A 23,144-nucleotide genomic window follows, 5' to 3' on the forward strand; every position below is an offset into this window, starting at 1 on the left:
CAGGGCCGGGACGCGGCTGGGCGCGCTGCACCCGTGAACCCAGGCGAACGCCGCTCCGCCCGAACCCGGGAAGGCTCGGGCCGCAAGCGCCTCGGGGGCTTTCCACACGCGAAGCTGCCCCGCTGGTCCTGCGCCCGCCTGGGGCCCGCGGCCTCCCCAGCCACGCCCCCGCCCGCTCAGCCGCCGCTCCTGCGGGCGCCCCGGGAGCAGGACCCTGGCCCTCACCGGCTGGCCTCGCCGTCCGCGCCCGGCTCCGCGCGCCGCAGCCCGCTGTTCCTCAGAACCATCGCAGCGCTCGCGGAACTCCTCAGCCTCCGGGACGAATTTGGCGCGTTCCCACCGGCTCTCGCGAGATACAGGAAGCACCGGCCGTCCATTCAGACGCCTCGCCTGAAGGGCGGCGATCCAATCGGCGGCCGTTCCGTCGGAGCCGAGGCTCGCGCGTGCGCAGGCGCACTGCCTTAGGGAAAGGATCCGGAGGCGGGAGGCTGACGTCCGCGCAGAGGCCCCGCCCTGCTCCGCCCTGAGGGGCTCCAATCCGCAACGGCGCCAGGGGGGACGGTGCACTGCCAGGGACCGCGGAAAAGTGTGCGGAGGTGCGCGCCGCGCACGGCAGTGTGGGTGCCGGGCCGCGATGCGGCTCGTGGTGAGTCGGGAAATGTCAGGGTGTCCCCGCCCCGCCTCCTCGACCCCGGGCCCCGGGTCCAGCGCCCGACTGCCCTGCAGTCGGGTCGGCGCCCGGGGCTGTGCGCAGCGGGGACGGTGATGGCGCCTGCGGCGTCCAGGCTGCGGTCTGAGGCCGCGCTCGGGTCGCTCCCTCGGCGCGCGCTCACCCAGTACCTGCTGCTGCTACGGCTCTACCCGGTGCTCACCAAGGCGGCCAGCAGGTGGGTGTGCGGCAGGAGGGGTCGTCGGAGAGGGGAGAGAGGGGCTGCAGGGCAAGAGAGGCAGGCAGAGGGGAGGAGAACGGGGCGCAGGGGAAAGGAAGTTGGCGGAAGGGAGGGCCACCCCGCAGCACAGAGCTGCGCTGACCGCTCTGCAGCCCGTGGGCGCCCAGGGCAAAAGCCGCAGGCGTCAAGGTGACCCCACTGCCCTGTTTGAGCAGAAGCAAGGGGCGGCCTGCAGGTTGGGTCCTGAGCGAGGTCGTCGCCCCTCCAGGTGTAGACCAGAGCCTTCTGGAGGGACCTCCCCATCAAAAGACTGTTGCCAGCACGACAGAGCTGGCGAGCTCTGCCCTTTCTTTGAGTATTCAAGTTTTTATGAGTCATTCCTTCTTTCTTGGGTTTACTAAGTTTGTAGGGTTGTTCTCTTTGTTTTACTAATTCAGCCATTCATAAATGCATGGCGTGCTTCGTGTGTGCTGGGCAAACAGTTGCGTTCAAAACAGCTGCAGAAGTTCCCCCTCTCCCGGAACTACGAAGAACTGGAGAAACAGCAGATAAATATGTGACCTAAAACGGTCAGGGAAGTTTTTCCTGCAGAAGTAACATTGAACGGGCTGCAGAGACATGAAGCAATAGCTCTGGGGGCAGAGGGCACCACCAGGAGGAAGGTGCTGGGGGTGGTGCAGGTGCAGATTGCAGTGGGAAGGTAGATAGGTGAGAAAAGAGGGGAGCCTGAGGGCTGCGCAGCAGATCAGTGGTAGAGCACCTCTGGTTCTTTCCCCAGTACTGGGGTAGGGGTGTCTGTAAGTCCACACTAAGAATTTTGGATTTGTGCGTGTGTGTCTGGTACCAGGGATTGAACCTAGAGGCATTCTGCCAGTGACTTGCACCTCCACGCTTTTAAAATATAAAATTTTGAGATACCATTTTGTTAAGTTGCCTAGATTAGCCTTGAATCTGTGATTCTCCTGCCACAGCCTCCCCAGTGCTAGGATTACAGGTGTGTACCACTGTGCCCAGCTAAAATTTTGGATTTTATAGCTTTCAGGAAGCAGCTATGAACTCTAGCCTCAGAAGGTGTGACTAGGCCTTTTTCTACCTTTATTGAAATTTTTATTGCAGTGATATAGATTTGCACATACTTGTAAGAAACAACACAAATATCTCTAGTACCCTTTGGAAACTTTCCCCCTGCATCTCTGAGGATTGAACACAGAGGCACTTAACCACTGAGCTATATCCCAGTCCTTTTATTTTGTATTTTGAGACAGTCTTGCCAAGTTACCAAAGCCGGCCTTGAATTGGGATCCTCTTGTCTCAGCCTCCTGAGTTGCTGGGATTACAGTTGTGCACCACTGTACCCATTGGAAATGCTTTCAAAACCATAATACAGTATCACATCCAGAATGTTGGCATACTCTTGACCCACAAATGATCAGATATTCTGTTTTTCTTGTGTTCGTCTATGTGTGTTGAGTTCTTGAAGTTTTACCACGTGTGTGGGATTATATGGTATGTATTTTGACACCACAGTCAAAATACAGAACAGTGTCACCTTCCTGACTCACAGGATGGTGGTATTGTGTACATGGTCTACAGCACGACCGGGATATTGGCCTTGGTGTGTCCAGTGCTGGAGCTCATGGATCACATGTGGAGCGAGGCCGAGCTGCCTCCACACTCTGACCTGGGGCTCTGGCAGCTGCCTGATGAAGATCCACTGTCTGTCCGCAGTGTGGTCCAGCAGCCTTCCAGCTCCGAGAAGGAAAGGCGTGTCTCTGTGGGAGTGCTCTTGTTTTCTTATTCCTATCTGTCCACAGTGGCGCTCTGTTGGCACTTGGCAATGTCCTGGCCCAGATGATTGAGAAGAAGAGAAAAAAAGAAGACTCTCAAAATCTGGACGTCAGTGGGCCTCTCAGATATGCAGTTTATGGGTGAGGGCCACAGCGGGGCCGGCTGACCTAGCCAGCCAAGCACAGCAGAGGCTGGCTGCAGCACCATGGTGGTAGAATTGCCTGATGCTGGCAGCCATCGGGGCAAAGAGTTGGAAATCTGTGTGGCTTGTGCACTGTGTATATGCACGTTAGCTTTTTGTTCTTTTCTGGTGTTGGGGATCTGACCAGAGTCTCACATATGCTAGACTGTGTTCTGCCACTGAACTCCAGCTGTAGCCCCAAACAGTTTTTATGGGACTTTTGTTGAGAAACAGTTTTTATGGAACTTTTGCTGTGTTTCCCAAGCTCGCCTGTGGCTTAATCCTCTTGCCTCATCCCCCTGAGTAGCTGAGATTGCAGGCACATGCTGCTGCTGAGGTGTAGTTCTTAATTTGAATTGCATTTTGAGGGGGACCGATATCTTGACCTCTCTGAGATGGACCCGTAGGCACATGACTTACCTCAACCTAGAGTCAGATTTCAGTAATCCAAAGATGCTGCCAGCAACCTAGTTGAGCTCACAAAGAGGAAACAGCTCAGAGGGAATGAGTCAGTTTCTCTTGTTTTTACAGCTCCACCAGAAAACAAATGTTGTGTCTTGAAGAATGCCCAGGTTGTGAACCACTTTCTGAATCACAGAGACACAAAGATTCAGGACTTTTTTTTTTTTAACATTTATTTTTCAGTTTTCGGTGGACACAACATCTTCATTTTATTTTTGTGTGGTACTGAGGATCAAACCCAGCGCCCTGCGCATCCCAGGCAAGCGTGTTACTGCTTGAGCCACATCCCCACCCCCTTTTGTTTTGTTTTGTTTGCAGGAGTCAGTGGGGATTGAGACAGGGTCTTACTGGCTCCAAATTTTTAGTTCAGATGATCTCTTGGCCTCATCCTCCAGAGTATCTGGGACTACGGGTACCTGTCACTGTGCCCAGCTAGGAGTTTTAACAGCTTAGTCTACCCTGAGCTTTTGGACCAACATTAGTTTTGTAGATGAATTATTTTGAAGTCTTTTCCAGTCTGTGGGCATACCAACCTGAATGTATGTGACCTTGACTGAATGCTTTCCAACAGAAGCATCTTTTTTGTGTGCGTGGTGCTGGGAGGAACCTACAGACTTATGCACATGAGACAAGCACTCTCCTAGCCTGTAGAGTAACTTTTTTTAAAAAAAAAATATTTATTTTTTAATTTTAAGTGGACACAATATATTTTATTTTTATGTGGTGCTGAGGATCGAACCCAGTGCCTCACGCATGCCAGGAAAGCACGCTACCGCTTCAGCCACATCCGCAGCCCAAGAGTAACTTTTTAAAAATCTAATTCAGGGCTGGGGATATAGCTCAAGCGGTAGCGCGCTCACCTGGCATGTGTGCAGCCTGGGTTCGATCCTCAGCACCACATACAAAGATGTTGTGTCCGCCAAAAACTAAAAAATAAATATTAAAAATCTGTAATTCACAGTCTTTTTATACTTGCAAGCACGCTAGCATGAGTCATTTTCCTGTGAGGCTCAAATGGATTCCCCTAGACAGCAGTGCGCAAGAAGAACAGCTGGGAGGTAGCGTCCCAGGTACTTCAGTGTGCTCTCTGAGCAGCCCTGCTGTAGACCATGTGACACCCTGCAGTGGGGGGTGCATAGGACCTGGGATGGATCTGGGGTGAGGCCCTGCCTTCCTAGCCATGGGCAGGCAGAAGTTCCGCCTGCTCACACCACCTTGGACCTCAGGTTCTTTATCACAGGCCCGCTGAGCCACTACTTCTACCTGCTCATGGACCACTGGATCCCTCCCGGGGCGCCCTGGGCAGGCATCAGGAGGCTCCTCTTGGACCGCCTGGTCTTCGCACCTGCCTTCCTGCTGCTGTTCTTCCTCGTCATGAACCTGCTGGAGGTGGGTGTCTCCCCAGCACCTGCCAGGGCTCACTTGAGCACAGGGACCAGACATCCCTGGGTAGCTCATGGGCCGTGGGCTTCTTACCGGGCTCAACCTGGAAGTGTGCACTTTCCTCTGTGAGTGTAGGAAGCAGGCCACAGTAGGGCTGGCACTGCTGCTGGTCCCCAGTGAGCTCCCAGGCACACTGGCTCTCCACATCAGCTGTCATAGGCACCTCATGACTCCTGTGCGTGCACTGCTGCTTGGACCTGCTGTCAGGGCTCATCGTGGGTGCTGACAGAAGCTGTCATTCTACTGTACCGCAGGGTATTTTCCAAATGTGTTGGCAACTGTATTTCAGTATGATTGGTTCCTTTCTGGTCCTGTGTATTCTTTTTTTTTTTTTTTTTGGTAGTTGTAGATGGACAGGATGCCTTTATTTTATTTATTTTTGTATATGGTGCTAAGGATTTAACCCAGTGCCTCATATGTGCTAGGCAAGTGCTCTGCCACTGATCCCCAGCCCCTTACATATTTTTTTTTTTTAAAGAGAGAGTGAGAGAGGGGGGAGAGAGAGAGAGAGAGAGAGAGAGAGAGAGAGAGAGAGAGAGAATTTTTAATATTTATTTTTTAGTTCTCGGCGGACACAACATCTTTGTTGGTATGTGGTGCTGAGGATCGAACCCGGGCCGCACGCATGCCAGGCGAGCGCGCTACCGCTTGAGCCACATCGCCAGCCCCCTATTATTTTCTTAATATTTATTTTCTTCAATTTATTGGGGCTGTGTGTGTGTGTGTGTGTGTGTGAGAGAGAGAGAGAGAGGGAGAGAGGGAGAGGGAGGGAGATTGGGAATTAAATCTAGGGCCTCATGCATACTAGACAAACTCCCTACCACTGAGCTACATCCCCAGCCCTTTCCTAAAATTTTATTTTGAGACAGGGTCTTACTAACTTACCAGGCTGGCCTCCAGTTTACAGTCTTCCACCTCAGCCTCCTGAGTGTTGGGGTCACCAGTGTGTGACAAACTCCTGACAAGGTTTTCTTGGGGATGCCTCAACTCTGGTGGTTATTTTGGAAAGAATTCACAGTGTAGCCTTAAGTAGAAGTTCTGGTGCTGGGACCATGGAGTGAACCACTGTCAGACCAAGTCCAAGGGGCTGTGAGGGTGAGACGGGCCCCCGCTGTGTGTGTGCAGCCTGCCACCCTGTCAGGACTGAGGATGTCCAGCTGGTTGGCTGGCTGGCTGTAGCTGTGTCCACACATAAACAGAACAGAGCCACTCAGTATGGTTTTAAAAGATCATTGCCAAGCCGGACATGGTAGTGCCCATCCGTAATCCCAGCTGCTTGGGAAGCTAAGGCAAGAGGAGCGCACGTCTGAGGCCAGCCTGGACAATTCAGCAAGATGCTGTCCTAAAATGAAAAATAAAATTTAAGGGGGCTGGGGATGTGGCTCAAGCGGTAGAGCGCTCGCCTGGCATGCATACGGCTCGGGTTCGATCCTCAGCACCAAATACAAAGATGTTGTGTCCGCCAATAACTAAAAAATAAATAAATAAATAATAAATTAAAAAAAAAAGGAAAGAAAAAGAAAATTTAAAAAGGCTGGGGATGTATCTCAGTGGGAATTGCCCCTGGATTGAATCCTCAGTATCAGAACTTGGTCAACCAATAAGTAAGGAGGGGGCAGCAGCATGGTGGTAGAGCACCTGCTTGGTCTGCATGAGGCCTGGGGTCCCACCCATAGTGCTGGGTAGGACACAGTCATTGCCATTCAGGTGCCCGGGCTGTGGCTCCCTGGATGGCTAGCTGCTCACCTCTGCCTCTGCCCTCCTTGCAGGGGAAGGATGCTGAGACCTTAGCCACCAAGATGAGGAGTGGCTTCTGGCCTGCCCTGAGGATGAACTGGCGAGTATGGACACCCCTGCAGTTTGTCAACATCAACTATGTGCCCCTGCAGGTGAGGGGCACCTGCCACAAGTGCTTTCTAAGCCATGCTTTCTCTCCAGCCACATTTCGCCCCTATTCCAGGTTCCTTGGCCATCCTTGGGTGGTATCTGCCAGATGTTGTGTTTGGCCTCAGAGCTTTGAAGCCACAGGGGGCCTCCCAAGGGGTCCTTGTGCCCCATCCACTGTCAGTTCAGCAGGAGGCATTTGGTTAAGCAGCCAGCCTAGGAGGCACTCATAGGCTGGGCTCCACTCCGGCTGTTGGGGGAGAGAGGTCCGGCTCAGAACCCCCTTGGGAAAGAGCTCCAAAGGGTGAGGGGAGAGGGAGGCAGGCCCGCACACCTGCCACACACAGAGTACCTGCACCTGGCATACACACAGATACCTGCACCTGACACACACACACACACACATACACACACGCACGCGTGCGCACACAGAGATACCTGTACCTGACATATACACACACACACAGATACCTGCACCTGCCACACACACATAGATACCTGTACCTGACATATATACACAGAGAATACCTGCACCTGGCACGTGCGTGCGCGCGCGCGCACACACACACACACACACACACACACACACACACAGAACCTGCACCTGGCATACACACACACAGAGTACCTGCACCTGCCACACACACGCACACACAGATACCTGTACCTGACACACAGATACTTGCACCTGACACACACACACACACACAGAGTACCTGCACCTGGCACACGCACACATACATACTCAGAGTACCTGTGTCTGGTGCGCGCACACACACACACACACACACACACACACAGAGTACCTACACCTGTCATGCACACATACCACACTACACTATGGCACCACACCTGTCTTGTATATCACACAGACACTACATGTAAAAGCAGTACCTCCATACATCCACACACATCTGCATGCAGCACATGTGTGCACATCCACATGCATGGACATGAACACACTCCAAGAGTTAAAAGGAATGTGGGGAGGGGCTGGGGTTGTCCTCGGCGGTAGAGCACTCGCCTAGCACATGCGAGGCCCTGAGTTTGATCCTTAGCTCCACATAAAAATAAATAAATAGAGATATTGTTTCCAACTAAAAAAAAAAAATAAATATTAACTAAAAAAAAAAATATTAAAAAAAAAAAAGGAAAGTGGGGAGCTGGTGCACATCCATAGTTCAGCCACTCAGGAGGCTGAGGCAGGAGGATCGCAAGTGTGATATCATCCTGAACAACCTAGTGAGACCCTGTCTCAAAATAAAAAATGGCTGGGGCTGCGGCTCAGTGGTAGAATGCTTGCCTAGCATATGCAAGGCCCGGGGTCAGTCCCTGGTACCACAAAGAACAAAACCAAACAACCCTATATCAAGGGCAGGAAGTGACATGGCAGGGCTGTTAGACAGAGCAGGGGTTTCCTGGAAATCAGGAAAGCAGCAACTGAGCATTGTTCAGCTTTGACAGTGAGCCTTATCAGTGGTGACCTTCCCAAGAGCAACTCCAGGACTGGATGGGGGCCAAAACCAGACTGTTTCAAATTGAAGAGTGACTAGGAAGTGTAGAGGAAACCAGAAAGTTCTCAAGAAGCTTGTAAAGGGGTGGGGGAAGCAGGGGGCTGGCTGTAGAGGGGTTGAGCCTTGGAGATTTGCCCACATTTGGTGCAGCTGTGGCTGCTTTGGGGTGGGCGGACATATGTGCAGAGGGTTCCCTGGAGGCGGAGGGGATGGGGTCCTCACGTAGGTGCTTAGGCGAGGCCCTTCCTCCTGCGACAGTGGGAGCAGGACTCCGTCTGAGCAGAGGCAGTGGGCTGGGCATTTGGGAGAGTGAAGGAGGGAGTTGGGCACTGTCAAGACTGGGCGAGTGAGCTGCCTAGAGAAGGGGACTCTTGGCAGAGGCTGAATATCCCCCTGGCTTGGGCCTGGGCCAGCCCCTGGGGAGGCGTGAAGGCCAGGGTCAGAGGCTTTCTGGGAAGTGCAGCAAGAGGGAACTGTGCTGTGGCTTGGGGTCCTCAGGCACTCTGGGGAGGCAGGCTGAGAAGGGAGAGGGCAAGCCTCCAAGGCAGGAAGAGGAGAGATAGCAGCGCTCCTATAGCCAGGCCAGTGCTGGGAGGCTGTGGCAGTCTTCACACTAGGTGGTTGCAGGAGGGTGCTTGGGGGAAGGAAGCTGTTGAGCCAGCACAGATGGTACCAACCAAGTGCCCTACAGCTTAGTCTAGGGTTGTGGTGATGAGCCTGGTAGCGGCACCTGACCAAGGCTATTTCAGGGGGGGTCTAGGAGTAGGAACAGGACAGAGGGAGGTGAGAGCAGAGACAGGCTGCAGCACGGGGCAGTACTGGGTGAGTAGCTAAGCTGGTGTTCGGATGCCTGTCACTGCCTGTTTGCCATAGCTGTGACATTGTCCTCTCCTCTGCCGGCCCCAGTGCAGGACTTGACAGATGACCACCTGGCCAGCAGTGGTCAGGTGACCTCTGTCCACTGAGTGGCTGGTGCTAGATGTTGTCACGGCCTGACTGTTTTCTTTGCAGTTCCGGGTGCTCTTTGCCAACCTGGCAGCTCTGGTATGGTACATCTATCTGGCCTCTCTGGGGTAGTGACGTTGGCCTGGGGAGGACATCAGGTGCATCTGGACAGGGGAGAGCAGAGCCCAGCCAGGACGTCTTCTGACTTTAAATCATGTGATTTGAGATGCCTCAGAATTGTGATTGGAGAAACAGAAGTCTCTAAATGTAAGAGTGCTGTGTCTCAGAGGTGGCCTCATTGCCTGGACCAAGAGGTTGCAATAAACAGAGATGATCAGCTGCTTCCCTGGTGTGGTTTCTCAGAGGACAGGTCACTGGGGTTTCCCTCTGTGCTGTGGCACGTGCACAACACATAGCTTGCTGTCAAAGCACACAACTCAGTGGCCCAAAATGTGGCCAGTATTATGTGGCCACTGCTCACCCTTCCAGGACTCTCACCTTCCCATGGTGAAGCTCTACCTCATGAACACCAGCCCTGTCCCTGGGCCCCCGCCATCCCACTGTAAGTTTGAGTGAGGGTGCCTCATGCAGCAGCATCACAGGGCACTTGGCTTCATGACTGGCTCAGTCGCCTCCATAATATCTGCCGTGGTCTGAATGTGTCCCCTCAGAATTCAAGTGGAAGCTTAACCCTGCTGGGGGGCTGTTAAGAGTGGGGTTTAGGGAGTGGTCAAGCCCCTTGTGAGTGCATTAAGCCCTTATGAAAGAGGCTTAGGAAAGTGGGTGCCTCTTTGCCCTCCTGTGCCTACTGCCATATGGGACAGTGCTGCAGAGTACTCAGCACAACTAGGACAGGTAAAAGGGCGGCAGGCAGTCAAGGCAGTGGCCCTCCAGAAGGCTTCTCTAAATGTACAGCTACTCCGTGAATTAACCTGTAGGAACATTCCAAAATTTCCAGCTACTCCTTTGTCTCAGAGCATCAGAAAAAGGAAAAGAGGGACAGACCTGAGTGAAGCCTACAAGGGAAAGCCTCAAGGGCACAGTTAGAAGGTCATGGGCCAAACCAATAGCTCCGGCACTTTTCCAAAGCCTGATTAACAGTAGTCCTAAGTGGACATTATATCCTGCTGGCTGCTGGCACTCACACCTTTGTGGTGTGGCTACCTGTTGCTGTCCTCTGCTGCAGGGGCTGTAACCCCACTGACCGTTACAGCAGCAGAGGCAAAGAATGTGGTTGCCTGTCCAACTGGTTTCAGTGGCACCATCTTGGAAGCAAAGAGTTATGATTGGTAACTCTACCCTGGGCTTCCCAGACTCCAGAACTATGAGAATTCTGGAGGCTGGGAACTCTATCAAATACCCAGCCTGTGGTATTTCATTATCAAGGCTCATCCATGTTAATAGCATTTTAAGAATGTCCTTCCTTTTTAAGGCTAAATGATCATTTCAGTGTGTGTGGATATCATGTCATGTTTTTTTTGTTGTTGTTGTTGTTTTTTGTTTTTTAAGGAGAGAGAGAGAGAGAATTTTAATATCCATTTTTTAGTTTTTGGCGGACACAAAATCTTTGTTAGTATGTGGTGCTGAGGATCGAACCCGGGCCGCATGCATGCCAGGCGAGCACGCTACCGCTTGAGCCACATCCCCAGCCCCTGTCCTGTTTACTTTTGTTAGTAGACATTCAGATTGTCTTCAGCTGTTGGCTGCTGTGCTCCTGCTATTAACACCGGAGTACGGTATCTGCTCATGTGCCTGCTTACCCTCAATTTCAAAGAACTGTTCTTTTGGTTCAAAATACATCAGGGTGGGGTGGGGCAGTTGCTGAAGGAAGTTTAGAGTATTTGCAAGAGTAACAGGTGCTCCTGCAATTGAGAAAGACCTTGATGATCACACTACTTCCTGTCTTGGCAGAGTCTACATTCAGTTTTAGAGTTTGGCTGGGAGGAGTGGCACTCGCCTGTGAACCCAGCTCTCTGGAAAGCTGAGAAAGGAGGACCACTTGAGCCCATGAGTTTGGGGCCAGGCTGGGCAGCATAGCAGCAAGACCCCCTCCCCACCTCTCAAAAAAAAAAAAAAAAAAGTCCAGTTCCCAATTTTAGGTGCAAGCCGTGGCACCAACATTTGCTGAGGGAGTTACTATGCTGGAGCTCATGCTGATCCTACGAAAATCCCATAAAGTAGGCATCATCCTTTGTTTCCATTTCACAAATGGGGAAACTGAGGCAAGACCGCTAATAGGTGAATCCTGGATTCAGATGCAGGATTCTCTGCCACCACTTTCACATATGGGTTCTCAGGATGTCAAGGGTGAAGCCAGGAAAAAAGAAAAAATTTGGGGTACTATTTTTTTAAAGTAATGCAAATTCATACTCTTGGGTTTCTGGCTTATCACGGCCTGCTTTCACTCGGTTCATTTCACACACGTTTACTCGGAGCTGCCAGGCACACAGGAAAGCAGGGAGCGAGGCTGTTAGTGTCCCCACTTGGACATTTACCAGGAATACGGAAAATATATAAAGGTGGTCACACGGACTGGACACGGTTTAAAGAGAAAGAGAAGCACTTTTATTATCCTCAGTTCTGGGTACCTTGACAAATAATATTTTAGTTGTATATTTGGACAAAATGAACCCATACAAAGGTCCATGAAGCTGCACTGTTCTGCCAGGGCAAAGCCCCGGGACGCATGCTGCTCGCCCTCCGCCTGCAGCGAGGCGGGCGCCGGCCTGCACCCACAGGTGCAGCGTCTTCCCAGGCTGAGGGTCGCTCGGCGGTCTCCAGAGCAACTGCCGCCATCAGGGCGGTGTCGGACGGCAGGGGCGTGAAAGGACCTGCGCCGCTCGCGTCTGGAACCGGCGAAATCGGACCGCGCAAGGGCCACGGCCACCTCCCTTGCACACGCCCGGGTCCGCTCTCCCCAACCGCCGCGGTTGCCGCGCCCTCCCAGCGGCCCCCGCGGCCGGGGCGGGGCTTCCGTCAGCAGAGCGGGCGCGCGCGGAAGCGTGTCCCTCGCGGCGCGCCGTGGGCGGTGCGGACGGCGGCATGGCGTTCCGGCAGGCGTTGCAGCTGGCGGCCTGCGGGCTGGCCGGGGGCTCGGCTGCCGTGCTCTTCTCGGCCGTGGCGGTGGGCAAGCCGCGCACCGGCGGGGACTCGGAGCCGCGGGCGGCGGAGGCGCCGGCCTGGGCGGGGGGCGCGCGGCCGTGCCGGGGCGTCTGGGACCCCAACTGGGACAGGTGCGCGGGGCCAGCGGGCGGCGGGCTTCCTTCCCCTCGCCCCCGGCGCGCGGCGGCGTGTGGGCGCCGGACAGGTGGACGTCGGCCCGGGTCTGTGCCCGGGGCGGCGGTGCTGGTGCCCTTGCCCGGGGTGCCGGGTCCGTACCTGGGGCGGCTGTGCCCGAGGTGCCAGGGTCCGTGCCCGGGGTGCCGGGGCGGCCGTGCCCGGGGTGCCGGGGCGGCCGTGCCCTGGGCGTCGGGATCCGTGCCCGGGATGCCAGGATCCGTGCCCGGGTCTGTGTGCCATAGCATCTGTGTCTGGAGCGACAGCGTCCTGTGTTAGGATGGCTATGACTAGTGGTCCTGAGGGTCCGAATGTGAGGATGACCGTGCTGGTGCCTGAGGGCTAGTGAGCAAGGAGGGTCCACCTCGCTGAGGGTCTGTTTGCTAGGAGGAGGCCAGAGTAGACCAGGCGCTTCTTGGATGTGGTCAGTGCTGTGGCCATCATCTACTTGTCGTTATTGAGCCTTTGAAATGCTCCTGTAATTACACAAGGATTTTTAGTTTTATTTAATGTCAATATAAATTTAAAACCCAAAGCAGTGCAGTTTTTCAATATTTGCTTGAAATAACAGTACTTTTAGTATATTGGATTAAATAAAGTGTATTACTCAATTTCACTTGTTTCTCTTCACTTTTTTTAAAGCCTTTATTTATTTATTTATGTGTGGTGCTGAGGATCAAACCCAGTGCCTCAGACATGATAGGCAAGCCTCTACCACTGAGCCACAACCCCAGCCTCTCTTTATTCTTTTAATGCTGCTACTGGACAACTTAAAATTACATATGCTGCTGGGTTCTATTTCTACTAGAGAGACTGCTTTAGAGGCAGGGATTGGTTATTGTGGGATTTACCCAGTTCCAGTTAAACCCCCTAGGTATCTGCAGCTGTTATCTCTACACTGACACTTAGAAATTGGGCACAGAGGTAATATCATATCCCTAGTTGTATCAGGAATTTCATAGTTATTTTTTTAACCTTTAATTTTATTTATTTATTTATTGGTACTGGGGAATGAACTGAGGGGTGCTTTACCACTGATCTACAACCCCAGTCCATTTATTTATTTACTTATTTAAAAATTTGTTTTCTAAATATTTATTTTTTAGTTGTAGTTTGACACAATACCTTCATTCCATTCATCTCTTTTTGTGTGGTGCTGAGGATCGAACCCAGGGCCCTGCATGTACTAGGTGAGCGCTCTACACTGAGCCACATCCCAGCCCCTTATTTTTTATATTTTATTTTGAGATAAGGCCTCACTAAATTGCTGAGGCTGGCCTTGAACTTGTGATACTCCTGTCTCAGCCTCCAAAGTTGCTGGGATTCCAGACATGTGCCCCTGTGCCTGGCTAATCTTTTATTAAAACAGAAACTTATTTTGGAATATTTTACATAATAGAAAAGTTGCAAATAGAATCCTTTTATATCCCACATCTAATTTCCTGTTCTTAACATTTTAAAACTAAGTATGGTAGATTTATCACAATTAATAAGTCTATCCTGATCATTAATAATGGAAGTCTGTGCTTTGTTGAGATAACCTTAGTTTTGCTTTCTGTTCCCAGGTCCCACATGGCAGTTGGTTCTTGGTGTCCCTAGGCTCCTGTTAACTTTGTAGCTTCTCAGACTTCCTTTCATGATGGCGGGGAGGTTTCGTGGTGGTCCCTCAGTTGGCGTTTGTCTGATGTTTCTCTTGTGGTTAGACTGTAGTCATTCTCCTTTTTATTTTTTGTTTGCTTTGGGTATTGGGGATTTAACCCAGGGTCACTTAACCACTGAGCCACATCCACCACCCTTTTTATTTTGAGACAAGGTCTCTCTGAGTTGCTTAGGCCCTTGCTAATTTGCTGAGGCCAGTCTTGAAGTTGTGATCCTCCTGCCTCAGCCTCCTGAGCTGCTGGGATCATAGGCGTACACCACCGTGCCTGACTCATTCTCTTTAAAAAATCAGAAGAGTGTTCTGAATTTTTCAGGACTTTTAAAGGAAAACATTCACTCTGAGGTCAAAGAACTTGTTTGAAATTAACCTAAAGTTGAGTCCAGCCTTATTTGATTGCAGCAAGGCTCCCTGTTTGCTTGCCATGCTAGACTTCTGGGTGGGGAGATGGGGAAGTCATTGAGCTTGGGGATGGAAGGGCTGGTGGCAGGCAGGGATGCGCAGCACCGTGAAGGTAATATATAGGGGGCTTGTCTCTTATGCCCCCACCCCCATACCAGGATATCCCAGAGCTTTGCATGGATAAGTCTCAGGCTCCCCAGTGCCTTCTAACATACCTCTGCTTGGTGTGTGACCAGCATCCCAAGTTAACCCTGCCCAAATGATCCTTGAGTCATGAGGGTCAGTGGCCCTCCAGACCTTCCTCTCCCACCACAGTCTCTACCAAGTAGATTCTGGCCAAGTTCCCTGCCCCCCACATTTAATCTTTAGTACTTTTAGTTCCATGACCCCTACCCTGCCCAAGTGCCAGTTGACAGCCACTACCCCACTTAAATCAGATAAAGTATGCTTAGATGCAATTATAATTTAATTTAAATTACAGTTGACCTGTGGATACCAAAATTCAAATCCCTATGTAAAATGGTATAGTGTTTGATGCAGATGTGCTTTAAATCATACCTAGGTTACTTACAACACCCAATATAGCATGGACCTCATGTAAGTAGTTGTCATGCTATATTGCTTAGGAAACAGTGATAAGAAAAAGCCTGCACGTGTCCAGTACAGGAGCATCGTCTTCCAAACATGCCCTTCTGGTGCTGACCGCGGATACCGAAGACTCAGGGGCCACCTGTACTTTGAATTTAAATAGCCCACAGCTAGTGGCCTCAGTCATACAGTGCAGTCCTAGCCTGCAGGCCCGCCCCCTCAGACCACACATGGCTCCCCTTTCTAACACTGGCCCTGAGTCCTCCTGTCCGTGGCCTGCTCATCCTCACTGGGTCACACCTTGCAGGAAGGCTTTGCCAGGCACAGAACAGGCCTAGCTACAGTCGTGAGGTGGACGGGGTGTGCAGGCGTTACCCCTGGCTGCCTTGGCTTCTCTGGAGAAGTCACTGTCTTGGCAGAGTTCTCACAGGGGTCTGTAACAGAGGCCACAGTACATGCTGTCGTATCTTTTTTTTTTTTTTTTTTAATATTTTTTAGTTCTAGTGGGACACAATACCTTTCTTTTTATTTATTTATTTATATGTGGTGCCGAGGATCAAACCCAAGGTCTCACACTTGGTAGGCCAGTACTCTACCACTGAGCCACAACCCCAGCCCAGCCATCATATCTTTATTTATTTTTTTATTGGTTGTTCAAAACATTACAAAGCTCTTGACATATCATATTTCATACATTAGATTCAAGTGGGTTATGAACTCCCATTTTTACCCCAAATACAGATTGCAGAATCACATCGGTTACACATCCACATTTTTACATAATGCCATATTAGTAACTGTTGTATTCTGCTACCGTTCCTATCGTCTACTATCCCCCCTCCCCTCCCCTCCCATCTTCTCTCTCTACCCCATTTACTGTAATTCATTTCTCTCCTTGTTTTTTTTTTTTCCCATTCCCCTCACAACATCTCCATCATATCTTTAATACTAGGCGAGAGCCACTCTCTCTGGTCAACCTGCGGAAGAGGAACGTGGAATCTGGAGAGGAGGAGCAGGCGTCCAGGCTGGACCACTACAGGGCGAAGGCCACAAGGCACATCTTCCTCATCAGGCATTCCCAATACCACATGGACGGCTGCCTGGAAAAGGACCGCACTTTGACCCCACTAGGTATGTGCCTAGGTCTTTTGCCCAGCTGATCTCCATAGTCAGCCTTGAGGGTGTTGGGGCATGGGTCCCCTTGAACCTTCAGGGACCACTAGCCCAGACTTTGACATCATCATTACCTGTGATTTTCAGCTGAACTTGGACAGGAGACAGGCTTCTTAACGTGCCTGTGCCAGAACATACAGGGCTGAGGTTGGCTCAGTGTCACGGCGCTTGCCCAACATGGGGGAGTCCCTGGTTCCATCCCCAGCACTGAAGGAAACACTCAAGCAAATGCCGTGGTGTCTTGATGCATGAGGTCAGGCCCAGTTCCCAGTCCAGCAAGGCTTATGCTCTTGTTGCTCTAGAAGTGGCGCCTCTTGCACTCTGTGCCAGGCTCACGGCCCAGCCTGCAGACATCTGCCCAGCACCTGCAGGCTGTTCACAGCATCTGGGTGGCTTTCTGGGCAGCAGTGTCTTGTGCCTGCAGGTGCACCTGTGGAGAAATCCTGGAAATGGAGATACAAGGGGTGTGGGGAGAGTCTAGACTCGACCTTTGTAGAGGAAGGGTCTCTCTGTGTTGCCCAGGCTAACCCTGAATGCCTGGGCTCCAGCGATCCTCCCACTTCAGCTTCTTCAGTAGCTGGCCCTGCAGACACTGTTCTTGTGCCTGGCTGAGCTTAGCCTGAACAGTACCTCTGTTTGGATGGGGTCTCCCCATCTGTGCTCATATGGAAAAATTTGATAGTGAAAGGGTTCTCTAGCCTGCTCTCCTGCTCTCGTGCAGACTGCTCCTTCCCTGAAACACTGTACAGACAGGAAGGGAAGCACCAAGCGCAGAGGTGTCTGCATCTGACAGAGACTGACTTCCTGGCGATTTCCAGCCAGATGCTAAATTAAATTTAAAAGAAAGCACCTATATTTGGAGCTGCTTGGTGCTCAGTGATACTGAATCCTCAGTGTGTATGTATTGGCCACCAGGGTGTCACAGAGCTGGTGGCCATCATGGTGATCTACGCTGTGTGGACTTGGTTGAGGCAGAGTAAATCCTGCCTGGACTCCAACAGTGGGGCACATCTGCTCCTTACTGCTAATAGACTGAGGTGTATTTTTCTGCATGGGGTTGAGGACAGTTGAATTGATGATCTTATTGGCATTGCTCACTGAGGCCCTAACCCCTGCTAGGCCCAGGACCGTGGGGGGCATGTGATCCTATGTGGGTGTCACTGGCTAAAGGAGGGATCAAGGTATGTGTGGTTCTGGGGTATTTGCCTTCAAGGTCGGGAACAGGCTGAACTCACGGGGCTCCGACTTGCCAGCCTGGGGTTGAAGTTTAGTAAAATCATCCATTCCTCCATGACCCGTGCGGTGGAGACCACAGACATCATCAGCAAGCACCTGCCAGGTAAGTGTAGGCCAGGGGCCTCTGCACAGGAGCAGTGCAGCCTGGGGTGTATGCTGCCCACAGGGGAGGGCCCAGGGTGGCTCCTGGAGTGGACAACACTGTGCTCCTCCTCAGGTGTCTCCAGAGTCAGCACAGACCTGCTGCGGGAAGGTGCACCTATCGAGCCCGACCCTCCTGTGTCTCACTGGAAGCCAGAGGCTGTGGTAAAGACACTGCCCCATGGGTCACTGGGGCAAGGGCTGGGCATACCTTCTGATGGCCACCTCGCCTTGCTTCCCCCTGATGGTCCTCACTTTGCCCCCAGCAGTATTACGAAGATGGTGCCCGGATCGAGGCTGCTTTCCGGAACTACATCCACAGGGCAGATGCCAAGCAAGAGGAGGACAGCTATGAAATCTTCATATGCCATGCCAATGTTATCCGCTACATTGTCTGCAGGTAGGCACTGCCTGGCCCACAGGGCTGGAGGGTGTAGACCTAGAGAAAAGCCCAGACCACAACCCGTCCCTTCCCTTTGCTGCCTGCCATCTCTGTGGGTGTGTGGCTGCCCCTCTGTCTCCTCTGGGAGCTTCTGGGCCTTGTCACACAGCTGGAGAGTCCTGCTCAGCTCTCTGGTGGAAAACATCTGTGAGGTGGGGTTTCTCTGATTGTTTTGGCAGAACAGCACAGGTGGACGGGGCCCTGGTGTCCTGAGGGTCTTCTGGGTGGACAGGTAGAGCTGCCGTGGTCAGGGTACTGTATGCTGGGCTTCCAACCCTTTGGTGATGGAGAGATACCTGGGACTGTGCAAAAACCCTGTTTCCCCTCAAGCTGGTGCCAGGGTCTGGGAAGGTCTAAGGGGACCCTGGAAACAGTCACCAAGACCAGCTCAGAGGGGATTCTGCTTCCTGCACTTTTTGTTCCTCCCTGAACACCTTCTGAGGGCTGCGCCTCTTCCTTGGGTGTGTTGAATTTGTTTCTTCTCTCTCTTGCCTTTGAGGGGCTGGAGATAGAGCCCTTCGTAATACTGCTGGGGGCCTTGAACACCTAGGCCACCGGGCCATTTCCCAACACTGTGACTGCCCGTGCCAGTATCTGCTCTCTGGGTCGTGAACTGTGACTGTGCTGGTCACAAGTGCGACTTGTTTGCTGCTCAGGCTGCTCTGCAGGGTCACCTGTGTTTTGGACCTTCCCTACACTCTGGTACCATGGAATGTTCTGGGCTTGTATATTTGGGGTTTTTTTCCCCCCTGATTCTGGGGATTGAACCCAGGGGCACTCTACCACTGAACTACATCACCAGGCCTTGTTATTTTTTTGACAGGGTCTTGCTAAGTTACAAAGGGTCTCACTAAATTGCTGAAACTGGCCTCAAACTTGGAATCCTCCTGCCTCAGCCTCCTGAGTCACTGGGATTATAGGTGTGCGCCACTGCACCTGGCATGACTCATGTATTGTATTGGTCTTAGCTCTGGAATCAGCCTGTTTTCCATGAATGCCAGGGCAGCGTCTATGTGCCCCTTGATGGGAAGGCTCTTGCACTTCAAATGTGTAAAAGGTCTGACCAAATTTCAGTAGAGTGCAGACTTTGAGAAGCAGTGGAAGCCTGTCTCCACCTGTAGACCCACTAGAAAACATTTAGCAGGGCTTCCGTCACCAAGGACTGCCTCTCCTCTGCACCCAGAGTCTGGTCAGTGGTACTGTCTGGAGTGAGGCGGTCTCTATTCCTGTCTGTGGTGTGTCCACAGGGCTGTGGTGACCCATCTGCTTAGGCATCCCATATGTGGTCCAGCTAGAAGCCCAAGGATGGTGGGGGATCCCCAGAGTCAGAGAGTGGCGCCCCCCGCCAATGCACAAAGCTGTCGGGGAGTTAGGATCCTCCCCTGGCTCATGGTGGCAGGAAGGGATGCGGCTGATGGCGGGGTGTTGTGCTCAACCTGCAGCAAGAACAAGGTTCCCGGGATGGCCCGTCCCCTGTCTGCTGGACCTGTGTCGTGCACTTCTTGCCTGTGATCAGGCCATTCTGGTACTCTGTGTGCTCCTGTTGACACCACATTATCTTGTGAACCCTGACAGTTATGGGAGGTGACCCTGATGCCAGGATGCACCAGAAGCCCCGTGAATGGAGTTCCCCAGGGCAGTCAGGGCGGCCACGCAGTCACACGGTTTCCACTGTGCTGTCTGTAGGAGCACGCCCTGCAAACTATGAGGGGTGATACTGAGAGGATTTTAAAAAGCAGCATGGAGCCACAGTGGTGCATGCCTGAAATCTCAGGAGGTTGGAGCTGGAGGATCAAAAGTTCAAGGCCAGTCAGCAACTTAGACCCTTTTTTTTTTAGACCTTTGTTTTTATTAGTTGTTGATTGTCCTTTATTTATTTACTTATATGTAGTGCTAAGGATTGAATCCAGTGCCTCACACATGCTAGGCAAGTGCTGTACCACTGAGCCCCAGCCCCAGCTAGACCCTTATAGCTCAGTGGTGAGGCATCTTGGGTTTCAATCCCCCCTATTAAAAAAAGGAAAAAAAAAAAAATTCACCAAACCCGCAGCAGAAAAATGTCACCATGTCCACTGGGTTTGAGGATCAGATTGGCTTCTGAAGCATGAAGGACATTTGATGACTCAAGGAAGATGTGATACTGAGCTTCTTAGCAAGTGTTTATTGTTCCTAATAAGCACTTTTAAGGGCATGAAAATGCTACAGGGTTGTGGATTGCACCTCCATCCCCTGGCACAAAACATTGAATTTTATGAGAAATGGATCTAGTGTACTTTGTCCTCTCACTTGTTACATTGTAAAGAAGAAATAAAATTGCATGCCCTGCAAGGAACTTGTTTGTGCTGATCACACAGCTTGAGTCTGGTGGAGCCCTGGTGGATCCAGGGGCCCTTTCCTCTGAGCACCCTCGAGGGACCAGCTCTCCCTCCAAGGGACCAGCTGAAGTGTCTGCTCTGCTCTGGTGCTCCAGGGTCTGGGCCTTGCCTGTCCCTCAGGGCACTGTGGCCCCCTCTGCATGAGCTTCCTCTGGCATGTTCTTTCTTCCCGCAGAGCGCTGCAGTTTCCTCCAGAAGGCTGGCTCCGTCTCTCCCTCAACAATGGCAGCATCACCCACCTCGTGATCCGACCGGATGGCCGAGTAGCACTCAGGACCCTTGGGGACACGGGGTTCATGCCCCCCAACAAGATCACCCGGTCTTGAGGGCCCCTCTGGGACTCCACCCTTCTCTGCGTGCAGCCTGGTTCAGCCTTCCCTCTTGTTCCTTGTCCAGGTTGCAGTGCAGCTTTGAGGAAGATGCTGTGGGAATGTCTCAGATGCTGGGGACACTTGTATCTGGCCCACTGAAAGGGAGACCTTCAGGCCAAACAGCCTGACTTCCTTCCTTTGGCCTGCCAGGACAGCCCCATGGGTGTGGGGTGAGGACCTTCTCAGGCAAGAGGACAGCCTGTGCTGGGCTTTGAACAAGCCCTGCTTGCCATCCCTCTGGACAACCATGGCAGGCCTGCATGGGTGGCCAAAGCAGTAAGTGACTCTGGGCTCCGCCCAAGCTGGTGCAGCAGGACAAACTTTCTAAACAACTCATTTCATTCACATGTTCTTATTCTGAAAAGCCTTTGTCACTTCAGTGTTCGTCAATTAAAACCTATTCCTCATTTGGGTTCTTGCTTTGAAAACCAATTTCTCACTAGAGTGAGAGATCCTGATGCTGTAGGATCTAAAGGCACAGGGACTGGCAAGCTGCACAGTGGATTTGGGTGAGAGGAAGTGAGTCTGGAGTGCCATGTCCAGGGGCTGGCCACACCAGGCAGGGACTGCGGGCTTGTGATGGCCAGGCAGGGAAGATACCCAGGGCTGACATCTCCATCCTAGTCTGCTCCTGGCCACAGTTCATCTTCTGGGCTTGTGGGTTAACATTTGGACATGATATGCCTACCCCAAATATCTGTTAATTCAACAAAAGCAGTCCAGTTTCTACGAAGTGCTCATGAACACTTTCAGTAATCAGTACAATGAATTGGGATATTTGATCCATTTCTCTGGCCTCTTTGGAAATAACTACATAATAAAATTTTAAAAATACAAATCGTGATTATTTTAAAGAAAACGGGAAACCTGTGCCGGGACACAGCAGTGGAGTCACTAGAAATCCCTTTCGCTGGGCGCTTGTCTGTCCTCAGCCTGGGTACCTCAGCGTCCTGCCACCCCGAGGCAGGGCCGCTCTAGGCGGCCCGCCTGTGCAGAACTTGGCGCAGGACATGTGTGTCGCCCAGTCGCAGGGCTTCGGGGAAGCCTCCGCTTTTGCACACGCCCTGCTCGGATGCCTAGTCCATTCCGAGGCGCAGTCTCCTCCCTGGACCTCGGAGACAGCAAATGGGAACCAGACACAGTTCAGGGTGGTGGCAGGCCAGGGTCTCCTCCACACTAGCCACACCTCGCCCGCTTCGGCTTTGCCCTGGCCCTTCACCTCCGCCTCGCTCCACCCTTGCCCTTCACCTCCGCTCTGCTCTTCACTTCTGGGTCGCGCAGAGTCCATCTCATATGCCAAAAGCGAGGAGTGGGGGACCTGGGATTCTGAGTAGCCTGGAGCAGAGAAGCTGGAATGAGACCTTGGTAGAAAGACTTAGAAGGACGTAAGTCACCGGATGACCAGAAGAGCTAGCAATCTGCAGATGCTCCTGCAAGAAATCCCCAGAATGAAAACTGCTGACCTTACATTTGAAGTCAAAGTTGTGAAACGGCTTCCGGTTTTGTCTGGAAAGTTACACCCCTTTCTAGGAGCTCGCAGCGATTGTGCCCTGTATGAAGCTTCGTTGTTCGCTTTTTTCCCTTTGGTACCAGTGGTTGAACTCAGGATTAACCACTGAGCACGTAACCAGACATTTTTTGTATTTTATTTAGAGACAGGGCCTCGCTAAGTTGCTGAGAGCAGCTGTGACCTTGCAGTCCCAAGCCGCGGCCATCACAGGCGGGCACCACCATATAAATTCCTAGCAAACTTTGTTCTCCACAGTTCCTTGTGTTTGCTGTTCGGAGTGGTCTTCCCCGCTTGCTTTCTCAGTGGTAAGGACCGGGCCTCAGTCCTGGCGGTGGGGATGGCTGCTGGCTTCGCTTAGCAGGGTAACTCCTGAAGGCTGGATATGGAGAAGGCAGAGGGGCAGGGCACCAGAGTCTCTACAGCATCCACACTCACGGAGGGACCTCACCATTTGGATGGCTTCATTCCAGGGTCTCTAAGACACTGACCTGGGAACCAGCTATTTGTTCCTCTCATGCTGGGGACAGAAGCCATGCCCCTGGCTCAGGATGGACAGAGATTTCTTAAACAGTGGGAACAGCAGTCCCTCTATCTGAAACAAAATTTGCACGACCTGATGGAACTGGACTGAGATGGCAGCTGGTACCCCAGGGCTGCTCAAGTGGATGCTTCAAGTGACGCCCACACTAGGCCCTGATCAGTCCTTGTCCAAGAAAGCTGTGAATGTTTCTGGAGAGACCTATCATCATTCAAAAGGATCTCGCTATAGTCCCTGCCAGCGCAGAGGGTACTTGTTTTAGTGGCACCTAAGCTTGCTTTTCCCCTGAAAAGAGGAGTGGGGACTTGTTCTGGATTCCACCCACCCA

General features: G+C 52.2%; 3 protein-coding genes across 9 annotated transcripts in view; 2 read left to right on the plus strand and 1 right to left on the minus strand.

Annotated features, from left to right (window-relative positions):
* Window positions 1–381, minus strand: part of Pole (DNA polymerase epsilon, catalytic subunit) — a 47,641-nt gene extending 47,260 nt beyond the window's left edge. For all 3 annotated transcript variants that reach the window (XR_013434928.1, XM_005336349.5, XM_078039467.1), the window contains exon 1: window positions 226–381. Coding sequence is in view for 2 of the 3 variants with exons in the window: in XM_005336349.5 (XP_005336406.2) it covers window positions 226–377 (152 nt within the window). In the remaining variant the exon portion in view is untranslated. The remainder of the gene's footprint in view (window positions 1–225) is intronic.
* An 87-nt stretch (window positions 382–468) lies between these two features.
* Window positions 469–9,449, plus strand: Pxmp2 (peroxisomal membrane protein 2). 2 transcript variants are annotated; one of them, XM_005336353.5, is made up of 5 exons: window positions 475–887; window positions 2,705–2,818; window positions 4,548–4,710; window positions 6,534–6,653; window positions 9,174–9,449. In XM_005336353.5, the coding sequence occupies exons 1-5, from the start codon at window positions 766–768 to the stop codon at window positions 9,237–9,239; spliced, it is 585 nt and encodes a 194-aa protein (XP_005336410.1). In that variant the 5' UTR covers window positions 475–765; the 3' UTR covers window positions 9,240–9,449. The 2 variants fall into 2 exon arrangements, with proteins under 2 accessions (XP_077895606.1, XP_005336410.1); XM_078039480.1 differs by lacking the exon at window positions 2,705–2,818 and having other exon boundaries at window positions 469–887.
* A 2,657-nt stretch (window positions 9,450–12,106) lies between these two features.
* Pgam5 (PGAM family member 5, mitochondrial serine/threonine protein phosphatase) lies at window positions 12,107–21,606 on the plus strand. Of its 4 annotated transcripts, none has more exons than XM_078039476.1 (6): window positions 12,109–12,340; window positions 15,983–16,161; window positions 17,417–17,542; window positions 17,657–17,745; window positions 17,847–17,980; window positions 20,573–21,606. In XM_078039476.1, the coding sequence occupies exons 1-6, from the start codon at window positions 12,150–12,152 to the stop codon at window positions 20,721–20,723; spliced, it is 870 nt and encodes a 289-aa protein (XP_077895602.1). In that variant the 5' UTR covers window positions 12,109–12,149; the 3' UTR covers window positions 20,724–21,606. The 4 variants fall into 4 exon arrangements, with proteins under 4 accessions (XP_077895604.1, XP_077895605.1, XP_077895602.1 ...); XM_078039477.1 differs by having other exon boundaries at window positions 12,110–12,340; window positions 17,850–17,980; XM_078039478.1 differs by lacking the exon at window positions 17,417–17,542 and having other exon boundaries at window positions 12,107–12,340.
* The last annotated feature ends 1,538 nt before the right edge of the window (window positions 21,607–23,144 follow it).

Source organism: Ictidomys tridecemlineatus, chromosome 2 (genome assembly GCF_052094955.1).
Source record: "Ictidomys tridecemlineatus isolate mIctTri1 chromosome 2, mIctTri1.hap1, whole genome shotgun sequence".
In the NCBI taxonomy this organism is placed as follows: domain Eukaryota; kingdom Metazoa; phylum Chordata; class Mammalia; order Rodentia; family Sciuridae; genus Ictidomys; species Ictidomys tridecemlineatus.